The 15,598-nt window shown below is 37.6% G+C and overlaps 2 protein-coding genes across 12 annotated transcripts in view; one reads left to right on the forward strand and one right to left on the reverse strand.

The window, feature by feature from the left end:
• LOC105534671 (chromosome unknown open reading frame, human C11orf74) overlaps nucleotides 1-4,701 on the reverse strand; it is a 61,103-nt gene extending 56,402 nt beyond the window's left edge. For 2 of the 8 annotated variants that reach the window (XM_011973460.1, XM_011973453.1), the window contains exon 1: nucleotides 4,492-4,640. The gene's annotated coding sequence lies outside the window, so the exon portion shown is untranslated. Of the gene's footprint in view, nucleotides 1-1,298; nucleotides 1,382-3,910; nucleotides 4,064-4,218 lie in introns of those variants that run through there. The other 6 variants (XM_011973458.1, XM_011973455.1, XM_011973457.1 and 3 more) reach the window with 5 other exon arrangements.
• Nucleotides 749-7,193, forward strand: RAG2 (recombination activating gene 2). Of its 4 annotated transcripts, XM_011973450.1 has the most exons (3): nucleotides 749-926; nucleotides 4,133-4,327; nucleotides 4,938-7,193. In XM_011973450.1, the coding sequence occupies exon 3, from the start codon at nucleotides 4,950-4,952 to the stop codon at nucleotides 6,546-6,548; it is 1,599 nt and encodes a 532-aa protein (XP_011828840.1). In that variant the 5' UTR covers nucleotides 749-926; nucleotides 4,133-4,327; nucleotides 4,938-4,949; the 3' UTR covers nucleotides 6,549-7,193. The 4 variants fall into 4 exon arrangements, 3 of the variants coding, with proteins under 3 accessions (XP_011828840.1, XP_011828839.1, XP_011828841.1); XR_001005311.1 differs by lacking the exons at nucleotides 4,133-4,327; nucleotides 4,938-7,193 and adding an exon at nucleotides 3,966-4,063; XM_011973449.1 differs by lacking the exon at nucleotides 4,133-4,327.
• Nucleotides 7,194-15,598: the final 8,405 nt, after the last annotated feature.

The following is a 15,598-nucleotide window of genomic DNA, read 5'->3' on the forward strand; positions in this document are numbered from 1 at the left end:
ACTGCACTCCAGCCTGGGAGACAGACAGGACTCCATCTCAAAAAAAAAAAGGTAAAGGTAAGAAATTATAAAGGTAATTTTTTGCTATCCAGATCATTATGGAATATTAATCTCTTCCTTGGCTAAACACTTTACATACATTACCTCATTTAATCTTTTCTCAACAGCTTTTTGAAGTAAATATTTCTATTATCATCATTTCAGAGACAGAGAAACAAAGGCTTAAGTATTAAGATGACTTTACCTGAAAAAATAGCACAGCTAGCAGAGAAAACCAGGTGAGCTTGACCCCAAAGTCCATTTTCTTAATCATTAAACTGTATTATTACACAGTAGCTGCCTGATATAAAGTTGGTAGAGGGCCTGGAATAATTATAACTCTTTCCTTCTGAGTCTTGCATTAAAGAAAATGAGACCACAAAAGAGTACTTCAAAGTTAAAATGAATAGCCCTGGTATTAGTGGTCTCTGCTTTAGGACAAATAATTTCTCATTTGATTCAAAATAGTATTTATTTAAATCACAGAAACTGTATGCATTTCTTCTGTGTTTTTCTAAAATGTTTTTAATTTTTAAAAATCAAGTTTTGACCAGATTTCTTTTTATCTTTACAAATAGTGAATTGTGTTGCCATTTTTGCTAGTAGTGAAATAGTTAAATCCTGAGGGTACACCCTGGTGGGTAACTCCCTCAACCATCTAAAGAGAGAGAGAGAGAGAAAAAAAAAAAGGTCATAGTCAGTTACTCCCATTAGATCAGTGTTCATGAGAACATCTGCAGGCACACATACACACTCTCTTTACACTCAGCCTTCTGCTTGCCACAGTCATAGTGCGCAGTCAGTGAATCTTCCCCAGGTGCTGACAATTAATACCTGGTTTAGCGGCAAAGATTCAGAGAGGCGTGAGCAGCCCCTCTGGCTTTCAGGTAGGTCTGATACCTTCATTTCTACCAAAGCTAAAAAATGGGAGCCTATGTTCATAAACTTTAAGGGAATGAAGAAGCCACACTTTGACAGTGTGTTAGTTACAAATGGATTTGGTATCTAGATAGGGAAGGGATGAGTAGAATTTGGAAAATGTGGGGCTTTCTGTTCTCTGGCAGCTTCAGGGATTTAATTCTTAGGCCTTAAGAGCACTATTATTAATCTTAGAACATAAATCGTTCTCTGGCCTAAGTACAGGAAGGAAGATCTAATCCTGCTTTTACTGCCAGCAAAAATAAAATAATGTATGCCTCAAACCTGATTAACAGTGCAAGATAGTGTTATTCACACATTAAATGCCTGAAGTTACTTACATGAGGTTACCTGCTACTCTGGAGCAATCAGGAAAACATGGCCAGCACGGATCAGCAAGATTTAATGTTTCAGAGTACAGTATCTTTCTTTGGAAAAGAAAAAGTCGGTTCAGATGTGGGGAACTATAAACCCAGACCTCATATCATGAGTCCTTTTATTATACTCAACTATGCCCTAGCATCACAGTGAATAAATGAAAATCTCCCTGCTGAAGAATGTTAGCATGGGGTTGGGAAAATTGTATATATTTATTGGTCCTATATTTCTGTCCTTTACAAAGAATCTTTAATGTGTTGACCTTGAAACCTCCCTCAGCTGAAGAACACGGTCTCATTTTTTTAAATCTGTCTGTTTTATATAGCCTATTAAAAGGAAAATACTTCAGTAGGTTATTTTAGATATAGTATAATCATTCAAAAACTCTTTTTAAAAACCAAGATGTGACTAATACAGTCATATTGAAACCATGGAAGAGAAACAATAGTCTACTCCAGTGAAAAATATATTCAAGTCAATAAAGCAAAATTTCAAAAACTAAATGGGCAAAATAATGTGAAAACACTTTCCATATTCCTGTTTATTCTTTAAATGCATACATCATCTGGTTAAAGTGAGTAATCTAAAAATTACTCACACCTTAACTGTGTTACAAGAGGAGGTAATTCATCTTAGCAATAAGAAACTTTACCACTGTTTTTAGGGCCTTGAAATTATGAAATGAGCCAAAAGCAGGGCATCAAAGGGAAAACAGGTCAAAAGCCCTATTTCAAAAATCTTTAGGGCCTAGACTAAGTTACAAAAATGGACAATCCTCCTCACGTCTTGCCCAAGAAAATGTTTCTGTGTAATCTACAATAATCATGTTTTCACTTATGAGAAGCCAAAATTCCTACAGCAACCTTAAAGTGAAACCAAAGGGTGACAATGAAAACATAGTTTTAAAAGTAAGTGTTCTTGAAAAATCCCTTTGTGGGATTCTTCAAGTGGTAATGGAATCCATTACCACTGTATGGCTTGCCTTGTATCTCAGAAGCGGTCACCACAAGTGTTTGAAACCAGCTGGCCTTGGCTTCAGTGTTCCCCCTACCCAAATTGGAACAACTCTCTGATCATAATCACTCAGGCTGAGTGTAATCACCTACAGTTTTCTGAAGTGAGGGTCAATAAGGTCTCCTTTTACTTTCTATGAATAGCATTTTTCATAGTTGCTCAGATGCCTTCACTCATGTAGGCTTGGGTAGGCCATGATATAAATAAAACACTGCCCAGATTATTTTTAAGCAGGACAGGTTGCTGAATGTACAACTGAGGGAGAGAGGCTTGCTTTCATAACTTTGATAATAATGCTTCTCAGACACCATTTCCTCACCTGCTTTAATAACCCACCAGATAACTGTTAAAAGATCACCCCCTTAGGAGTCTCCCAAGTAGACTAAAAATAATAACTACAAGAGATTATTTAGCAGTAAATTACAGCTGATCTACAGAAGTTCTTAAAGCAAAAAAAAAAAAAAGAAACCCACCAACATCTCATTAGAGTGACCAGAGAGTCTAAATAGTTCAAGGAATCTTTGCAGAAGGAATAAAGATCAATTAGATAAATTATAGTACTGACTAACATTTATTGAGTGTTTATGTGCCAGGCACTGTTCTATTTGACTTACACATGCTATCCCATTTATTTCTCAAAACAGCCCAGTGAATAGGTACCAAGATTATCCCCATTTTACAGATAAAAATAACAGAGAGAAAAATAACTTGCCCAGGGTGGTTACACAGCAACTAAGTGTTAGAGCCTAATTTGGACTCAGATAATTCAACTTTAGGGCCTGTATATTTAATGAAGGTTAGACAAAGGGTGACAAAAGGAATAAAATATTAACTATCTTCTGTTAATAAATTAACTACTACCAGCACACTCATCATATATGTTTATCCAATTCTTTTTAGTTCAAATGTTTATCTATCTATACCCATTGACCTGATTCCCAGATCCTAAAGCCCCTTCTCATCCTCTCCAACCTTATCAACTGCCATTACTGGCAGGTGCGTATGCACTAGACCTTACTTTTTGGTAAATTTTTTAAAAATCATAATAATAACTATCATCTACTGTGTGCAAATCCCTGTTCTAAGTGCTTTACGTACATTCAACTATTAATCATAACTGACATCAATATACAAGGTTAGTAAAATTATTATCTCAGTTTTCAGATGAGGAAACTGAGGCACACAGAAGTTAAAGAACTTGCCCAAAGTCATGTAGTTAGTGGCAGAGCCAGGATTTGAATCCAGCCAGTAAGCATTCAGAGTCCATACTCTTAGCCATTGTTTATACCGCTTTTGAACCACATTAAGAACTAACTCTTAAAAGTCAAGCATTCTGTACTATTTTGTTTCCTTTAATATTTGGTGCACAGGACTTCACACTGCAAACAGGCAGTGTATTCCACATCTCTCTAAGGTAAACAATAATAAAATAGAAATTTATCAAGCTTCCTTCATCTAGTAAATATTCTTTTTGTTGTAACACAAGTATGAAATCCTGAATAATTCAAACATTTCGCTTCTTAGTCCCTGCTTTCTTACTACAGAATTATTAAAGAATTACCTAAAAGTTTTTGGACTGGAAAGATGTGAAAAAGCCACTAACTCTATTTTCCTAGAATGAAGATGAAAAGGAGATGTGTTTAGGAACCTTCTCTGCTTCCCTAAAAGAACCCTAAAAACAGTAGTAAAAACAGTGAAGAAAACAAAGGGCCTTTTGTATTTCAATTACTAAATGTAGAAGTGGTAAAAATCATTAACAGGCAATGTCTCCCCTGCACTCGAGGGATTCAAAGACCCATCTTTCTGTTCTGTAAGACAGTCACGGCTTTTGTAACCTCGGTGACCCCTTCAACCTCCCGCCCCAAGCACCTCCGAGGTCCTCAGGGGTGTAATTTTGAGTCGCGCTCCTAAGCATCCAGACAGGCAGGACACCGTAACGACATCTCTGCCGGGAGTCCCTTCAGACTGCGGTCTCCAGGCAACCGCACTCCAACAGAAGCAGTTGTGCTTCCTACCGGGTCACCTGTTCAAAAGTCCCCAGGAGAGGCTCCAACAATACCAGGGTAGCGGTTTGCCCGACACCGCTCCGGGCGCTGCAGCCTTCCGGCAACCCGGATGTTGGGTCGGTGTAGCCACTCTCACCTCCCATTCCCTAGTTTTCCTCCTTGGCTCCCATCTAGTCACTTCGCACCTTCCGCTAGTCTTTATTCAGAGACACATTCCAGGAGTCCCCTCTCCCTGAGCAACAAAGACAGATTTCCAAAGCTACACATCCCAGAGAAAACGGATTCTTGGGAAATGTGGTTCTTTCAGCTGACGCGTGGTGACTCTTTAAGGAAAAGGACTACAATTCCCAGAAATCCTAGGGAGACTAGTTCGTGGCTAAAACATGTCCCAGCTCCTTGGATGGCATGGCAGTAAAGGTTCTGTGGCTCTTTACTGCCCTAACTCCTTGGATTTTCCTCATTCAGTCCCACTGCAAGCGTGTGGGAGGACTTTTAAAAAATGCTATTTACATGTGAAGGAATCTAAATACGATGATTTATATGAAGAGATCTCTAAGTAATTTTATTTTATAATTCTTTCAGACAAAAATCTACATGCCATCAGAAAATATGTCTCTGCAGATGGTAACAGTCAGTAATAACATAGCCTTAATTCAACCAGGCTTCTCACTGATGAATTTTGATGGACAAGTTTTCTTCTTTGGCCAAAAAGGCTGGCCCAAAAGATCCTGCCCCACTGGAGTTTTCCACTTGGATGTAAAGCATAACCATGTCAAACTGAAGCCTACAATTTTCTCTAAGGATTCCTGCTACCTCCCTCCTCTTCGCTACCCAGCTACTTGCACATTCAAAGGCGACTTGGACTCTGAAAAGCATCAATACATCATCCATGGAGGGAAAACACCAAACAATGAGCTTTCAGATAAGATTTATGTCATGTCTATTGTTTGCAAGAACAACAAAAGGGTTACTTTTCGCTGCACAGAGAAAGACTTGGTCGGCGATGTTCCTGAAGCCAGATATGGTCATTCCATTAATGTGGTGTATAGCCGAGGGAAAAGTATGGGTGTTCTCTTTGGAGGACGCTCATACATGCCTTCTACCCACAGAACCACAGAAAAATGGAATAGTGTAGCTGACTGCCTGCCCCATGTTTTCCTGGTGGATTTTGAATTTGGGTGTGCTACATCATACATTCTTCCAGAACTTCAGGATGGGCTATCTTTTCATGTCTCTATTGCCAAAAATGATACCATCTATATTTTAGGAGGACATTCACTTGCCAATAATATCCGGCCTGCCAACCTGTACAGAATAAGGGTTGATCTTCCCTTGGGTAGCCCAGCTGTGAATTGCACAGTCTTGCCAGGAGGAATCTCTGTCTCCAGTGCAATCCTGACTCAAACTAACAAGGATGAATTTGTTATTGTTGGTGGATATCAGCTTGAAAACCAAAAAAGAATGATCTGCAACATAATCTCTTTAGAGGACAACAAGATAGAAATTCGTGAGATGGAGACCCCAGATTGGACCCCAGACATTAAGCACAGCAAGATATGGTTTGGAAGCAACATGGGAAATGGAACTGTTTTTCTTGGCATACCAGGAGACAATAAACAAGTTGTTTCAGAAGCATTCTATTTCTATACATTGAAATGTGCTGAAGATGATACGAATGAAGAGCAAACAACATTCACAAACAGTCAGACATCAACAGAAGATCCAGGGGATTCCACTCCCTTTGAAGACTCCGAAGAATTTTGTTTCAGTGCAGAAGCAAATAGTTTTGATGGTGATGATGAATTTGACACCTATAATGAAGATGATGAAGAAGATGAGTCTGAGACAGGCTACTGGATTACATGCTGCCCTACTTGTGACGTGGATATCAACACTTGGGTGCCATTCTATTCAACCGAGCTGAACAAACCCGCCATGATCTACTGTTCTCATGGGGATGGGCACTGGGTCCATGCTCAGTGCATGGATCTGGCAGAACGCACGCTCATCCATCTGTCAGCAGGAAGCAACAAGTATTACTGCAATGAGCATGTGGAGATAGCAAGAGCTCTACACACTCCCCAAAGAGTCCTACCCTTAAAAAAGCCTCCAATGAAATCCCTCCGTAAAAAAGGTTCTGGAAAAATCTTGACTCCTGCCAAGAAATCCTTTCTTAGAAGGTTGTTTGATTAGTTTTGCAAAAGCCTTTCAGATTCAGGTATATGGAACTTCTGAACCTATTTTAAAAATCGTAACATTGATTTTAAAAATATGTTTTTATTTTTGTTTATTTTAAATGCCTATGTTTTCTTTTAGTTACATGAATTAAGGGCCAGAAAAATGTGTTTATAATGCAATGATAAATAAAGTCACTCTAGAACCTATACATTTTGAAAATATTTTACCCGAATACTCAATTTACTAATTTATTCTTAACTGAGAATTTCTGATCTGACTTTTTTTTATTCACCAAAACTTAAACACCCAGAAGCAGTAATAATCATCAAGGTATGTTTATATTTCTTATATGAGTCTTGGTAACAAATAACCTATAGAGTGGTTATGACAAATTTAGCCAATAATGAAATTAACACACAAAAGAATTAATTATTTTGTGCAATATAACAATTCAGCAGTTGGCCAAAACTTAAAAGCAAGATCAACTACATCCCACATCAGTGTTCTTTATATACATTCAAGCAACCCCTTGGATTATGCTTATGAACAAGTTAGTTCCTCATAGATTTACAGATGTAGATATAAATATAAATATACATATACATATGGATAGATAATGTTCTCCACGACATGAACGAAGAAATAAAGAATTTACATCAAGTTTGATATGTTTTCTTGAATTATTTGTGTGCATTTTCTTTAAGGATTTCCCCTCCCCATTATATGATGTATGAATGATGTGCCAAAGTCAGTCATTTTAACTAATTATTTGTGGGCATTTTCATGGAAAATTGAAGCCCATTGCTCTTAGTACTCTGGAAAAAGGAAATGAGTAAGAATACAATAAGAAAGGCCCACCAAATAAATCTCATGGAGAATAATAATATTGATTATTTCCCAAAATAATATGTTAGAATTTCATCGCATTTACAGGCAGAAGATTTAAATAGAGGAAAAGAAATGTATTTGTGTGCGTGTGTGTGTAGTTAACATGTGGAGATTGCTGCCAGTGAATATTATAAAATCAGTGATCTTGCCAAGGTTTAATTAGACACTCGCTAGGATGAAACTAGTTGAAATGACTGTTAATTTTAAGGTTTCAAGACATCGGTTGATAGCTAGATTACCTTAAAAACAAATTTCTTTCCTCCTGGAATATTTTCCTGAAAAAAAAAAAAACATTTTTTGGAAAAACCTTAACTTAGGAGCTTCAGCCACAGTTACAGTGAAGACTCTTACTATTCACTGAAAGTCTACAGTGTGTAAGGTACAACTAGCAAATTTAGGGGAAACATGAATTATACAAGAGATGAAACGGTGAAGCACAAGTTCTTCTGCTGATAGTTCCATGTGCCAGATACTGAAGTTAATTTTGATAAACTGAATCATGTTCACTCTGTTTCAATAATGTTGCTTGCTGAATATTCCTGTTGAACAATTGTTGCGTGTTGATTTGATCTTTTGTTGTTTCCATCACCTATGTAAAAATAATAAAATATAAAAATCTTCTGTTTATATTGATTTGCTCAAATTATTAAGATATGTTACCTAAATAAAGGCAAAATTAAACTAATTTTTTCAGGGTCAGTCCACTTTGATTTTTTTTCTATTTGTTAGTAGAAAATGGCACAAGTTGGAGCAAAAATATGTTTTATAGAGTCCAAAAGTGAAATTTCCCCAAGGAGTAGGTATATTCTGTCTTCTTGATTTGTCTGCAGTGATTCGGTGGCTAAAGAATTATTACCACATATTTATTTTGTAGCCAACCAATCCAGATATGGTAATCTTAGTGATTCAATTGTGAACTCACTGAGTTTCTTAGTCAAACTCAGATCTCACCAGCATAGCTGCTTTTGGGGGAGGGTGTGTGTGTGTGTGTGTGTGTGTGTGTGTGTGTGTGTGTCGACAGCATGCAAATTGGTTATACAGATTATATATTTGAGTAAAATTAAGTCTTTTTTATGTCATCTCAGCAATCAGTTTATTCGATGTGACTTTAAGATAATGTCGTTGCTTTTCTAATAAGCTAATGCAAACATTCAAATGAGCCACGTTAGAAAAGCAGACACCTATTTCAGCAATATTGCGTTTGCCAAAAATGTTTCAGGGACTCACATTTCAATCAATCACTTTCAGAATCCATGGTTCATTCCCTTGAAGATGTTCAACAGCTGTACCTCTTTCTTCATTAAAGATGGATTTAATTTCTGGAAACAGACAAGTGTCATTTGAAATCCAGCAGAGTGAGATTTTCACATTACACTACCACTTTAGGTCAAAAACAAAGTGTGAATACAAGCTAACAAAATGGATTTTCTGATATGGCTTATGAATGGGTTTTAAAGGAAAGTCCCAAAATTGTTTGCACAAGACTATAGGAGTAGTATCAAGAAATAAGTATATGGCTTCCCAAGGTAATCATTTCAGGTGACTATACAAGTCTGTAAGTACAGGTGAGTTCAATGTTTTAGGGGAAAGGGAAAGTATAAAGAAAAAGAAATTGTTATTCCAAAGGCTCTGGGGAGAGATGAAGCTTGTCACATTTGAAGAACTGAAAGGTCAGCCTGGTTAAAACACAGTAAACAAGTAGGGGTGGAATGGCATGAGCCCAGAGAGCCTGGCAGGGCCTAAGGATCCAATTTTTCATCAGTAAAATAAAATCACTAAGGGCCAAGCACATTATTATAAACTGAAAAATAATGTATACTCTTGTTATATGTGTATTCAAAAACATAGTTTCATTATTCTCTATCATTGTGAAATAAACGCAGACACTGAGTAAAAATTATTTAAGAGGGTATTTGCCAGAGATTTTACCATAATAAATATACATAATACACATTCCAACTGACAAATACAAAATCTAGACCACACATCATCAAGGACTACATAAAAATATTTTAGGTAGCCTAAGTTCTATTCACTCTTTATATCCTAGTTTAGATTCAACCTCCCTCTAGAAGACTTCTCTGAACCCCACTATCTTTTACAGCTTAAATACTCAGGGTACAAGAAATAAACTTGGCTGTATTTTTCTCTAACTCAGCTTACATACTATTATGAATCTCTTTGACTGTATGCTGGAAATATAATTTCAACAATTTTAGAGTTCTACCTATCTTCACCCAACTTTTCATCCAAGTTCCAGGGAGAAATATAATGCTGAGTTGTCAGGAGAGGGGTGATGAAAGGTGAAGTATCTGGTGCTTAGGGTCATCTTTCCTCCTCATCAACTTCAGCTACAGCATCCATCGCCATTATCAGACTTGGAGGATGATCCTGAATTGCAGCTCCGTCTTCACTGCAGGTCGTCCTTATGTCTAGCCCTCTCTAAGCTGCTTTCTGGTCTCTAGTGAGCTAACATGATGACAAGGAGATCATTCTGCCTCTTCCTTTCCCAGCATGGCCACAGTTCTCTGTTTGGGACCATCTGGGAACTTGTTTATTTCTGTACCTTTCTTGGGCACATCCTACTACTGTTGCAGCTTTCTGGACCACAGATTCTCGTCCAAACTATCACTGGCTAAACACACATCACCAACATTTCACCTCTGGATGTTACTTGTTTCCTAAGCTCTATCACGGAAGATGCACATCCCCACTGCTCCCAACTCCCAGAAACTAATCTGGGATTCCTAGTGCTCTCTCCAACTCCACAGCTCAGCCCAAGGTATATGGTATGAAGAATTCTTTTCCCTGGGACCCACACTGTCTGCTCACTCCATCTTTGTCTCAAATTCACTTCTCAAAAATCTTTATCTAGGCATGGAAACAGTTTCTTGTCATGTTGCTTACCAAATACATATTGATTGCGTGAAAGAATGACTATTGAATGACTGAGGGTGTGACAGAATAGCTCTTACTCATCAGATACTCTTCAAAACATAATGCTAATATTTTCCATTTTTTTCCATTTCCTCATGAAGCATAGACGATTTTTCCTTTTTCTTTTTTCTTTTTCTTTCTTTTTTTAGATTTCTTTCTTTTTTTAAGATATGGAGTATCACTCTGTCACACAGGCTAGAGTTCAGTGGCGCCATCATGACTCTCTGCAACCTCTAACTCCTAGGCTCAAGAAATCCTCCTACCTCAGCTCCCAAGTAGCTAGAGCTTCAGGTGCATACCACCATACCCAGCTAATTGTTTTATTTTTTGCAGAGATGGGGTCTCCATATCTTCCCCAGACTAATCTTGAACTCCTGGCCTCAAGCAATCCTCCTGTCTCAGCCTCCTAAAGCACTAGGGTTATAGGAATAAGCCACTGCACCAGCTTCCTAAGCATAGACTTTTCACACTCAAATCTTGGATAAAAGAAAGATCTAGGAGGAAAACTAGTCAAGTACTATCTAGCAGTATTATACAACACAGAGTCCATCACATCCTCCTTGGTGCTGCTTCAACGCCTTGTAATTATTTCTGTTGTTACACCTAAATGAGTTAAAAACTACTACTTGGTAAGTATTCTAAGTGTCTGGCTCTTCCAACCAACTATGAGTTTCATGAATACTAGAACAATGTTTTTATAATTTTTATGTCAAGTACTTAACATAATGGCTGGTATACCTTAGGTAACGTGTTGTTAAGCTGAATTTAATTAAATACGTTACTGAGTTGTATCTGACTTTTATTGTGAGTAACCAAAGTGATGTATACTTTTTCTAGCATAACACTAATTGTACTTTGCTACATTTGTTATAACTACTTATAACTTATCTTTTCCTCCTTTTATCTCTTAGTTCCATCATGACAGAGATCTTAATTATTTATTATTGAATCTCCAACATCCAGCAGAGTGACTACTGCTAAACATACATGTGTTTATACAGATATGGCATATATATATATACACACACATATATATACACACACACACACATACACACACACACACACACACACAAAGAGAGAGAGACAGTAAAAGCTTAAAGCAACTAAAGAAGCAAGGGATATGAGCTTAAAGGAAACCAACAAACTTCTGGCTGATGGCAAAGGTAAGAATAAGAAAATATGTATTAGGGTAATTAACACTAGCTGCAATAACAAAAACTCTCAAACACTTCAGTAAGTCATTTAAAGTTTATTTCTTGCTCACGGAAAATCCAATGCAGGTGTTCTTATCACGTTATTCACCTGAGTGACTCTCCTCCAAGATTTGTCTCAGGGATCCAGGCTTTTTCTCTTTGGCAACTCTAACATCTCTATCTCCATCGTGTGTCCTCAAGACTTCAGATACAAAAAGAATAAAAGAAAGAAAGAGAAAGAGAAAATGTGGGGAAGGCACATTCACTTGTAAATATTTCAGCCTGCAAATGATACATCATTTTCTCTGACTTTCATTGGCAAAAGCTAGTCACATGGCCCCACCTAGATGCAAGAAGGCTGGGAAATGTAGTTTAACTATGTGTCTATAAAAGGGAATTGTAAGTATCAAGCATTTAGCCAGCATCTGACACAGTAGACATTTTAAACATTCCAGCTGCAATAGCCCCATTTGCCCTGAAATAGTAATGAAAGGTACTAGAATGGCTCTTGTAGGCTACAAACAAAAGTACGTGCTGTGTGATACGGTTTGGCTCTGTCCACACCCAAATCTCATCTTGAATCCCCATGTGTTATGGGAGGAACTGGTGGGAGGTAATTGAATCATGGAGCAGGTCTTTCCCTTGCTTTTCTCATGATAGTGAATAAGTCTCATAAGATTTGATGGTTCTATAAGGTGGAGTTTCCCTACACAAACTCTCTCTTTGCCTGCTGCCATCCATGTATAAGACATGACTTGCTCCTGATTTCCTTCTGCCATGATTGTGAGGCCTCCCCAGCCATGTGGAACTGTAAGTCCATTAAATGCTTTTTCCTGTATAAATTACCCAGTCTCAGGTATGTCTTTATCAGCAGTGTGAAAATGGACTAATATACAACCTGTGCATACTCATTGCCACTGCTTTTATTACCTTTTATTACCTTTTGCAACCTCCTAACTGGTCTCCCTGCCTTTGCCTTGTCTCCTTCCAGTCCTCTAACTGTGCTGAAATGACAGCGAACATTCAAAAATAAAAGTCTGATGTTTCATTGATGAAAACTCTTCAGTGGCTTCCCATCTTCCATGAGAAAAAAAAAGTCCAAATGCCTCATTATAGCAAGATATGACTCTGTAGGCCATCCTTCCCTTCTACGCACACCCCTGGTACTTACTCTCTATCAATGCTGGAAATCCTCCACCTGAAAAGTCCATCTTCCTGATTAATAACTATCATCTTTCAAGATTTAGTTGTTCTCTGTAAAGCCTTTGGTTTAAAAAGTGTGGAATACTCAACCCTCTATCCAAACCATCACTTTTCATAGCACCTATCAACTTATAAACATTTATGTATATGCCTGATCTTCAAATAGAGAAGCTATTTGAAAATAGGCTTCTTAAAAGAAAGTTTCTTTCTCTTCTTAACAGAAGGCATAGAGTCTCGTACATTATAGTTGCTCAATGAATGTTCATTGAATTAAATTAAGTTCCATCTATAAGGACTGAAATTTATTCACTTCTGCAGCTATTGTCTTACTATCTTTCTGATTCTTTAATACATGAAAGAGGAGCTGTGGAAATAAATCATGTGTTCTAAATATCTTGATCAATTAAAATATCTCACAGAACTTGGAAATCAAAAGTACAGCAAAATTCACAGAAGGTGATGAGCTCTTAGGTTATATTTATTCTCCTTTCTGGTGAAAAGAGTTCACACAGGATTAGAATAGATATCATGGTAAATTTTGATAGAATAGACAGCCGTTTTAATACACAGTGACAAGAATTCCACATTACTTATATGCCACAAAATTCCACTCTAGCATAGAATATTGCTTTTTGGCTTGGACTTCACCATAGATGATAACACATTTTCCAAACCTAATTCTGTCAAGAAACATCTAACATTGCACACTTACTTCTAAGAAAACCAGTTCCTCACCCTGTCTCCAGATATCAATCCAAAAAAAAATGTGTGTATTCACTTAAATCGCAATTTGTGAGAATAGAAAAGAAAAGTTATCAATACTACTCCTTTTAAGAGGATAGTTAAGAATAAAAATCTCCTGAATCCATGGCTCAATTCCTCTACCAGTAGGCTTATTTAGGGTATACATCAGTCAGCATTTATTGAAAATCCAAGATTGACATTAAATATTATGAGACCTGCAAAAGAAATATAAAACATAAGCCTCACCTTTAGTGAATTTATACTCCCACTATAGAATGGGGGAAAGTGGCAGGACAAGAGAGTTATGGACAATAAAATAATAGACTCAAATTTGAAACTGCGTAGTCCAGGCTGTCCGTGCAATAACAGTTCATTTTTTTCTTTAACGTGGGATATACTGGGAAAATTAAGAAATTGGGCTAAAATATTTCCAAGTTTCCTTTGTTTTCTTTAGCCCTGCTGAAGAGATGTTGTGATCCAGATAACTGGAAATTTAGAAAAGACTATTTGAAATGCTATGCAAAATGTATGGTGATAACTTAAAAGAGGCAGGGTTTGTGTGTGTGCAAAAGATGGCTAAATCATCAATTTTCAATTATGAAAAAGTTTTAGTTTCTTGAGGAAAAGATGAAAAAATGTCTATGTGAGATTAGGTATTTATTTAGACCTGGACCAGACCTTAGTATAAAAATAATTTGCAGGTCTTGGCCTCCAAGTAAGTTGGTATGTATTTTGCGATGGTACAAATACGTTGTCATCATCAAAAAGAAGAAAAAGATGATATAAAGGCCAAAAGGGGGAAAAAAGAAAATTTCCAAAGAAAGAAGGAAAAAAGTCAGGGAAAGAAACACTGATTTCATGGGGAAAAAAAAAAAATGAGGCTATCAAGGACTGAGAACCTTCCTTCATCTCCTCCTGCCTAGAGTTGGGCACAGTCATAAAGAAGTGAGACAAGTGAATCAGTAGGCAGGTATCATTGAGGAGAAAAAAAATGCTTGAAATTGCTACCCTGTCATTTAGCTTCATTTGCATAACCCTTCTCAAACTTGGATCAATTCCCTCATACTTTATAGCTTCCAAAAGTATTTCACTCGTGCCCCACTGCTGTTGTGGTGTGGATTGCCTCATTGGCCCGCCTCAAACTCTTCAGTGATTTTTTTCCTTTGCACTTCTGACAGCACTCAAGTCCATTGGGTCCTGCATTATAAGACCTCTGCCTGATTCTCCAGAGCAGCTCCTCCTTCAGGTGGCTCCTGAACACTTACCTTCCTTCAGTTCTTAAACACTGACAATTGCTCTCCCCTCACAGAGTCTTTCCACAGACTAACTTTACTCCAGGTCTCTCACTCCAGGTAACCTACCTGACCTCACCCACTCATTTTCCCAGTCTCCACTAAAAAGTTCCTTCTTCCTAGATGCTTTCTCTGATACCGCAGGTTAAATTCTATTGTCCTGTTGTACTTCATACTGCACCTATTATGCTCTGATCACATTTAGTGTTTTTCCTTCATGACACCTACTAGAGTGTGTGGCAGTGCGTTTAGAGTCCTATTGTTGATTTGAAGTCTACCTCTCCCCAGCTGTTTGTGAGCAGAAACTGTCTATGTTCTTCACCACTGTATCTCCTTTGCCAAGCCCACATTGCCCACAGAAGGCATCCTACAAATACGTATTTAATATATAGGCTAAAGTAACTAGAAAGGATAAGAAGGATGCAGACTTTACCTGGGTCTTAAAAGGTAAGAAGGTGCTACATTCTGAAAGGTAGAGGTAGCATTCAAATATTCAAATGTTTAAAAACCCAGGTCCAGAGGCCTCCAGCAGTGCTGCAAGTTACTTGCTGGATTGTGGAGTGATCCACAGTTCCTGAAAGATAGAGTAGGGCTGTGAGAGTAGCAAAAAGGGCACTTGGGTCTTGGGCCACAGGCTATTTACCTACAAATACAAACATATTTCAATATTTTTTAAAAATGGTATAGCTGTAGAGAGACAGCCAGACTGAATCTCAGCCCTGACTGGAAGGGAGCTAGGAAACCTCCAGCTAAGGTGAGTCTATGGTACTTAAAAATGTGTGGATGTGGTTCTGCCATTTTCTAG

Source organism: Mandrillus leucophaeus, unplaced genomic scaffold (assembly GCF_000951045.1).
Source record: "Mandrillus leucophaeus isolate KB7577 unplaced genomic scaffold, Mleu.le_1.0 Scaffold138, whole genome shotgun sequence".
Classification (NCBI taxonomy): Eukaryota; Metazoa; Chordata; class Mammalia; order Primates; family Cercopithecidae; genus Mandrillus; species Mandrillus leucophaeus.